We start from the raw sequence: 8,476 nt of genomic DNA, 5'->3' as shown, positions 1-8,476 counted from the left end.
ACGTAATATTATGATAAAAGTTGCTGAAAAATCTCATTTTTTTTAAAATTTATCTAAAAAGTACCTAAAGGCCAGAGTTTTTGAATGTATGTAACTTTTTTTTGGGTATCGCTTTGCGCAATTAGAAGGATTATATTGAAAAAAATACATAAATATTAGAGACAAAAGGGATTTGGGTCTTATATTTAGGATTGAAATAAAAATCAAACAAGATTTTATATTAAGGACATATTACAAAGGTTAAATAAGAGGTGCACTTTAAATAATAAATTTTGTCACGAGAAATTTGAGAGCAATTTTCTCATATTATAATTATAATATTTAAAATGAGAAATGAACAATTAATAGAGGAAAGGATTAACAATACATCACATCTGTTACAAAAAAAAAATGCACCACATCTTTATTTTTCAATTTATTTTTCTCTGACATCATATTCACAGATCGTGGCAACAAAAAAAAAAAAGATTAATATTCAAGGAAAATTGATTCATATTCAAAGAAAATGTATAGTTTTGGGTGGGGGCACCGATTTATATATAGATGTAGAGGGAGAGAAGGAGAGAGACAGAGAGAAGGTGCTGGGCGATTGACTCAGCCTCTGCGCACCTCTGGTGATTTGGCATTTTCTGGTTTTGTTTTTGGTGCTAATTGGTTGGTTGGTTGGTCGCCTATTTCTGCCTTTCATCTTCTTCTCCTACAGTAGTTTTCAATTTTACATTTATGTGTCTCTGTGCATTTAGAAGAGGGTTCTCTGCTATTTAGCTTTAGCGTGCTCTGCTAAAGAATCACACTATCCATCAGCACAGGCACCAACGATATCACACACGGAAAGAGAAATATAGAGACAGAGAGAAAGTGAGAGAAGGGGGGGAGCAAGAAAAAGGGCTATACTGTTTTTTGACTGACCTTTGTTGCTCTGCCTCTTTTTGTTCTTGTGGAGAGAATGGAATGATGGGCACGGTGGCTAAACTGGGCTGAAAGCGAATGTTTGGGTGCTGTGAGAATAATATTATATATATTTCTGCAAACAGGAGGCCTTTTGCTGTTTGGGAAACAGGAATTGATTATGAAAGCTGGCAAAATGAGACTACTTTGAAGGTATATCTTGGTTGGTTGAGCATTGTTGTCAAATGAGGTAATGTGTTTTGGAATGTTCTGAATCTGAATATCAGTTTTAAGTGTTTTGAGTTTCACTAGTTCAATATCCTAACGGGAAATTATTTTTCCCTCTGAAGAATTCTTCATACGCGTGACTCCCGAGGTGGGTGATCTTTGCCACCTGACTTGGATTGGGATTCCTTCCATGCAATATTTCACACCAAGACTTGGCCTAATAAACACAAACGCCTTCCACATGCGCAATCCTGTGCCAAGAAATTGTTGATTTTATTTGATTTCAAGGGTCTGATCAGAGAAGCTCTTATTATAGAAATCTTCACAGGATTGTTTTGTATTTTTTTGGGGGGGAGAAAATGGCTTCTAATGCGGTGGAAATGCAAGAACCGAGCATTGACACCGATAAGCTTAGCTATGAAATCTTCTCCATCCTTGAAAGCAAGTTTCTCTTCGGCTACGAGGACCAGAAGGTCTGGCTTCCGAAGCAAATATCTGCGACAATTGAACCAAAACCAGAAGTTCAGTCTTACGCTGCCAACGTCGACGGCGTCTCCTCCATCAAGAATCAGAGAGGCAAAATATGCATACTCAGCATAGATGGTGGAGGCATGCGAGGGATTCTTCCCGGGAAAGCTCTGGCCTATTTGGAAAATGCGTTGAAGAAGAAATCAGGAAACCCGGACGCTAGAATCGCCGATTACTTTGACGTAGCAGCCGGCGCCGGTGTCGGAGGCATTTTCACGGCGATGCTTTTCGCCACAAAGGATCACCGACGCCCTATTTTCGAAGCCCAAAAAACATGGCAATTTTTAGCTGATCACGGCCAAAAGTTCTACCATCCTGGGTCCAGCGGCGGGAGCAGCCGCAGCTTCTTTCGTCGATTATTTACCAGCAACTCCGCTTCTGGTTCTGTCAGCTCCGTCACCGCCGGTCTGGAGAAAGCCATGAAGGAAGCATTCGCCGCGAACGGCAAAAGCTTAACTCTCAGAGATACTCTAAAGCCCGTCCTCATCCCCTGCTACGACCTTTCCAGCACGGCGCCGTTTTTGTTCTCCCGAGCAGACGCGCTCGAGACCGAGAGCTTCGACTTCCGGCTCTGGGAGGTCTGTCGTGCCACGTCGGCCGAACCGGGCCGATTCGAGCCGGTTCAGATGCGGTCCGTGGATGGTCAGACGGGATGCCTGGCTGTCGACGGCGGATTGGCGATGAGCAACCCAACCGGTGCAGCCATAACGCACGTGCTTCACAACAAGCAGGAATTCCCGTTTGTCCGAGGGGTGGAGGATTTGCTGGTGCTTTCGCTGGGAACGGGTCAGTTATTGGAGGCGAGGTATGAGTATGACCAGGTCAAGCGTTGGAAGGCTAAGGAGTGGGCTCGGCCTATGGCTCGGATTTCTGGGGACGGCTCTGCCGATTTGGTGGACCAGTCTGTGGCCAAGGCCTTTGGCCATAGCCGCACCTCCGGTTACGTTCGCATTCAGGTATGCGTTCCCGAAATTTCCTCTGCTTCGATTAAAAGAAATTACTTTGTTTTATTCTTTTGTCTCTCCATTTGGCTCAAAGCTGTCCGCTGTCCGTTGCTCTGGCTTCTTTGACACGGTTCAATCCATGCAAACGGCTAGTCTATGACCATAAAACACCCAATATGTGTAAATCAGACGGCGTTAGATATTTGCATAATGGATATATTTCACCCTCTTCTAATCATTGTTACATATTTTGAACTCATTCATGATGTAAGGCTGCGAGTGAGAAAAAACGATTAAAAAATGGACAGAAGTAAGGTTCATTTATCGGTGATGATTATACAAATTGTGTAGATTCATATCTTAAATTCATTCTTACAAATATAGCGGTGGGATCGAGAAGACAGGGTGGTTTTAGGATTGTGGCAGGGAAACCGGGAAGTTGTCGGATTTTATTTTAATTGTTTTCTTGTCGGATTTTATTTTAATTGTTTTTGTTCAAGGACTACACGTGATTGTGTGGGTGGTGCTGGGGATTGTTTCTATTGGGAACCAATCAAGGCTCTTTTGGTTTGCTCAAGGGTTGAGGAGTTTTTTGAGTTTCCCATCAAACGGTGGGTTGTTTTGATACGGAACTGTAGTGCAGGTGATGAGTATGGGTCAAATTTGTTCTCGTTCGGAATGTCCATCAAAAGGCGCGCGCGAGCACAAAGCCAAGAAACTAGTCTTAACCTGAAGTTAGGGTATCGAATAACTGGGGGAGTTTGAAGTTGTCCAGATGATGGAGAAGCTACCTAAAATTAGACCCTGAAACGTAAAGGGTATTCAATTTTGAGTCAATTTCAAACCAGCAAGGAGTGGGGTTTGTGTAGGGGAGGGATATTTCGCCTTGTCTCCATGTAGCAACTTGATAGGCATGGAGGTAGATTGCTGGATTTGGACTTGTTGGGATTTAGGAATTAATGTGTCTGGATCAATTGCTTAAAGGCCTTGCTCTCCATAATTCACTTTGCAAGCTTGTTATGTGATGGAACACTTAGTGTGCCGTCTCTGGCGGTGGAGTTGAACAGCCACATGGATGGTTATTTTCTCACTCTAGGACAAAATTGTCGCATTGCTTATTGCAGGGCTTTGAACTTCATTTATCCAAGTTCAGGTCCTCTCCTTGTTTGAGCCGTTTATGGTAATACACTTTTCCGGATAAACTGGTAAAGTCTATTTTCAATCGGTTTTGACTTTTGAGTCTACTATAAGAAAAACAACCATAGGAGAAATTGGTTGGTACATCAGGTTAATCATACTCATAAATACACATATAATCCCGTCAAATGGGACCCAACTAAAATGCGCGTTTGACCTCAGTTGCTTTCCTGTGGAGACTGGATCCTTGGCAACAGCATCGCATTATTTTCATCTCATTTGCATTTCTGGAGTGTTATTATGCTGCAGACGACTTGAAACGATACTATTTATGAACTCAATAAATCTAGCTTGAAAATTGTTCGGCAGTAAATGCCAAATGAATTAAGGGTTAATTCTGAATGCTTCTGAAATGGGTAATGACAGGCAAATGGGTCAAGCATGGGGCGATGTGGACCCAATGTGGATACGGATTCAAGTCCTAATAATGTAAAGATGCTGATAGGGATAGCAGATGAAATGTTGAAGCAGAAGAATGTAGAATCGGTGCTGTTTGAGGGGAAGAGGATTGGGGATCAGAGTAACTTTGAGAAGCTTGACTGGTTTGCCGGAGAACTTGTGCAGGAGCATCAGAAGAGGAGTTGCAGGATAGCTCCCACTGTTGCTTTCAAGCAAGCTACCGAAAAAGCGACCTAAGGGAGCAGGTAAGTGGTCTCTGTTGTTTTGTTTTGGGTTACCTCAATCATTTTTATGCATCCTTTCAAATAAAGCGTTTAGTGGACCCGTTGATTAGATATGATCAGGCAGGAAAGGCATCTTATTCACGATTATACAAGTATATATATAAAAAAAAAAAAAAAACAAGGGAATTGCTTACAACAATTCGTGAAATGCAAAAAGCACAATGTAGTTCATGGGCAATTGTATTATATTCTTTTTTAAATCGAGGGTTGATCGCAATATTCAAAATTGGCATGTGAATTTTTAAAACGCATCCAAACATTTCCTTGGACTTTTTCATTAATACATGACAAAACATACCCTCAAGTAGTTTTTGGTGTTACTCTTTGTAATCTCAGTGCTCTTTTTCATTGGTTTAGTAAGAGATTATAATAGAATTATTGAGATTGTAATGGACTTATTCATTTTTTTTGAGCAAATAATGGACTTATTCATTGACTTTCAATTTTATAGTTTATTTTTTTGACAAATCCTTTTATCACCAAGGTCTAAGTAGTGAAATCCTTGGGGTTTCCCATTATCTTATTATAATTAAGTTATGCACTTATGCATCATGTTGTCAAATTTTACGAGGTAGTTCAGCCATATATATCATCATTTACTTGTAAACTGTGTGGACCAACTGAACCCATGCCCTTCGAGTTTGTCTATTCATTTACCTGTTCTTTAGGTAAAGGTCACCAACCTATTTTACCCAATAAAAAAAGAATATCATACCTGAGCCGATTGGTACACAATGTAATGAAATTAAAAGAAAAAAAATCAGAATTTTGACAATAAAAAAAACAGCTCAATCTTTAAAAAAAAAATAAAGAACTAAAAAAATTTGAAATAATAGTTACCAAAATAAAATAGATAATACTAGAAGTTAAAAAAAAAGAAGATAAAATTATTCTCTTTCCTTACTCGCCAAAGGAGCCATAGAGGCTTGATGGGAGGGCGCTGAGCTGGTCAAACTACATCAAAATTGGTCTCCTTAGCACTGTGTGATTGCCCCTTAAAAATTCATGATTTTTCCACTTGAATACGATTTAATTTATTGACTAGTAAAGAACTTTATCAGAAACATGTGTTAATTTTGTTATTTTGTGTGTCCTTGGGGGCACCGTCTTGTCCTTTTCTTCTTTGTTCAGCAGAACACACCTTAGAGGACAGCAGGAGGGTTCCTGTTCTTTTTGCTATACGTCGAAAATATAGCATAAGAGATGAATTGGTTTGTCGACCCACCGACACACCCACTCTTATTGTGGGGACTCGGGGAGGGACATCCTGGTAATTTAATTTAGAAGAAAAGATTTAGGGCTTAGGCTGTTGGTAAAAGTTATTATATAAAATTCACCAAAAAAAGTTACTATTGTGTAAAATACTATTCTGTTGGAATTATTGAGGGCTTCCCCTAAACACAAATTATTTGTATCCTGAAAGGTGCTTTGTAATAACTAGATCTATAATGCAATTTTCATGTAGATTAATAAATTATATGAATTGTATATTATTAAGTTTAATAAAGAAATAAGAGCACATGAAGAAAGATCATAGAAGAAAAGACAAAAACGAAGTCTGTTACTAGCTAAATTAGTCAAATTTTAAATTAAAATACTATCTATTACGAAAAATAGCACATATGTAAAATTATCTAGAATTTATGTCAAAGACAAACAGACAGTAATGTAAATATCTGGTCCCCGGAAGCCTGAAAATTTATATTTGTCAGTCCAATTAACATTTTTTACACATAATCCATTGGCGCACCTTTCAAGGCGCTGTCCTAAAAAATAATTTTCATATAAGAGAATTCTTATCCATACTGAGAATTGTTTTTGTTAATATAAAAGTAAAAAGAGAATAAAAATATGAATGCAAATCAATGTCGAAATTTTTATTAATAAAAAACAATAAAATAAAACTAACTCTATGAATTATTGCATAGATTACATAATCACATATTTTGTATACAACTTTACCCTTTCTTTCAAGGGATGCCAGTTGTAACCTTGACTGAAATCATTCATCTCTAGTCTTGGTCCCATTTCCACCTAGGCTTATTGTGGACGTGGTTGCATTCATCTCTCCCTTACACACAATACAAATGTCAAATCCTTAGGCTCTTTGAAAGAACACTAAAGCTGGTCCATTCAAGTATTCTTGGACTGTTATAGGCCGCATGTTTTTATTTCTGTAATTCACACACAGAAGTGAATCTTTCATAATTTAATAACTCAAGCATCTCTTAAACTATATTGTTTCCTTGGTCTCTTTTGGTGTGCTTCGTATGAGAAACTTCTTAATTGCACAATTTTTTTGGGTAAGTAGAGAATACATGCGTAGATTTCTGAAAAAGGTGTCGGGTATGGAACGCTAGCTGGAATTTAGTGAGTGAACAATGAAAGTAGAACTGAGCATCACCAGCCTAGGACATGATTCTTTTGAATATATAAATTTAGAAAAAAAGCGAAAAAGATTAGATTGAAGAAGATCTTCTTTTGTTATTGTAATGAAGAGGTGAGGGAAAAGTAGCAGGGAGGTGTCAAAAAGGAAGAGAAAGCTGGTCACGAGCTCACATTCCAAACATTCCCACACCTGCTCCTTGACTTCCTTCGACTTCTTGTATAGTGCTCCAACCACAATACGATTTTGCGTGCTTGCTTTTGAATAGCCTTTTATGTCGTCTTCTATTGTCCTTGCTCTTGATGTATAATGCATCATGTCAAATTGAATTGTTTTTACTCATATGAATTCAAAAGAAAAGGGGTTAAAAGGTATGCCCTTAAACTATTCTTTCATGAGAAGTACGTATCTTAAACTATTAAATGGTGTAATGCCGTATCTGAAGTATTAATAAAATATTGTTAAAACAAATATAATATTTTTTTAATTACTTACTGGTGCCGATTTGATTAGTTTAGAATACCTTGTATCCTGAGAGAATAGTTTAAGGATAAAAATACCCGAAAATAATATAAAAGAACATAAATGTCTGCATCACTTAACATGTTTACACATTGTTTTTATGAATGCATGTATGGATGGGATTGTATTGAATTGATTGTGACTATTCATCAATGGTTAACCATGCCTAACTTTGCCCCCGGGGGGGGGGGAACCATGCCTAACGTTGGGTCTTGTATCTCCTTGCTTTGTTTTGTGATGGTTGGCGTTGCGTTCAATTGAATGTAACCACTTTTGACATTAAAGTCCACTTTTTTTCAGGTATAAACAGACATTAGGAAGGAGAAAAAGGAGCAGCAGTGGGGGGAAAAAAAACAGGAAAGAAGAGAGGAGGTAGTATAGCAGCTTTTACTTTTCAAGTGAAAATAGAGGAAGAAGGTTAGGGAGATGATGGAAATTGAAAAGGACAAGGAGTATCAAAAGGGGTGGATAACCTTTGTGGGATACTTTGCTCCCCAGAGAACAAACACTGGTGTCCACTCCTACCTTTTCTACAGTGCTAAACACTAAATGAGCCACAATACCTAAAAAGCATTTTCATTTGTAGCCTTTTTAGGGTCAAACACGCTTCAGCTTGGAAATTTCAATTTCAATATCAGACTTTTAAGCCTCAAACATGGTCTGCACTTCATTCTTCCCTGCCCGTTCTCTCTTTCATTTTTTTTAATTTAATTTTGTTATTGGATATTCTTGTAAATCTGTGATTCTAAATATATATACACATATATATTATCTGTCTCATCTTTGCTTTCAAGGAAGTTTAATTACCTGTACTGGGCGGTGGGCTTACGTTGATGTGAGTGAAACTTTAGAAATGGTAGTCAAAGTTCATTCTGACTTTTAATGCACTTCATAATACTGTGTTTCTTCAATGTACATAGTTACAGAATGGTGAAAAGATTTATGAGCGACCTTTTCTTAGTGTGGTGGGCCATCAAAGGCACTTGTCCTTGGTTGCATGCTACTACTTAAACTACGCAGTATATATATATATATATATATATATATATATGTGCGCATATAAAATTATTGTTTTGAATTGTCTCTGTATGATAGTAAAA

General features: G+C 38.0%; 1 protein-coding gene across 1 annotated transcript; it reads left to right on the top strand.

Moving 5' to 3' along the window:
• The first annotated feature begins 554 nt into the window (after positions 1–554).
• LOC114738261 (patatin-like protein 6) lies at positions 555–8,259 on the top strand. The gene is made up of 4 exons (XM_028926304.1): positions 555–1,138; positions 1,239–2,600; positions 4,152–4,429; positions 7,677–8,259. Exons 2-3 carry the CDS (start codon positions 1,476–1,478, stop codon positions 4,419–4,421), a joined length of 1,395 nt encoding a protein of 464 aa, XP_028782137.1. The 5' UTR covers positions 555–1,138; positions 1,239–1,475; the 3' UTR covers positions 4,422–4,429; positions 7,677–8,259.
• Positions 8,260–8,476: the final 217 nt, after the last annotated feature.

The sequence above is a fragment of the Neltuma alba genome, unplaced genomic scaffold, assembly GCF_004799145.2.
Source record: "Neltuma alba isolate B1F8T4 unplaced genomic scaffold, ASM479914v2 tig00013565_pilon, whole genome shotgun sequence".
Taxonomy (NCBI): domain Eukaryota; kingdom Viridiplantae; phylum Streptophyta; class Magnoliopsida; order Fabales; family Fabaceae; genus Neltuma; species Neltuma alba.
The sequence above is the reverse complement of the archived record's forward strand: the minus strand, read 5'-3'. Positions and strand labels throughout refer to the sequence as shown.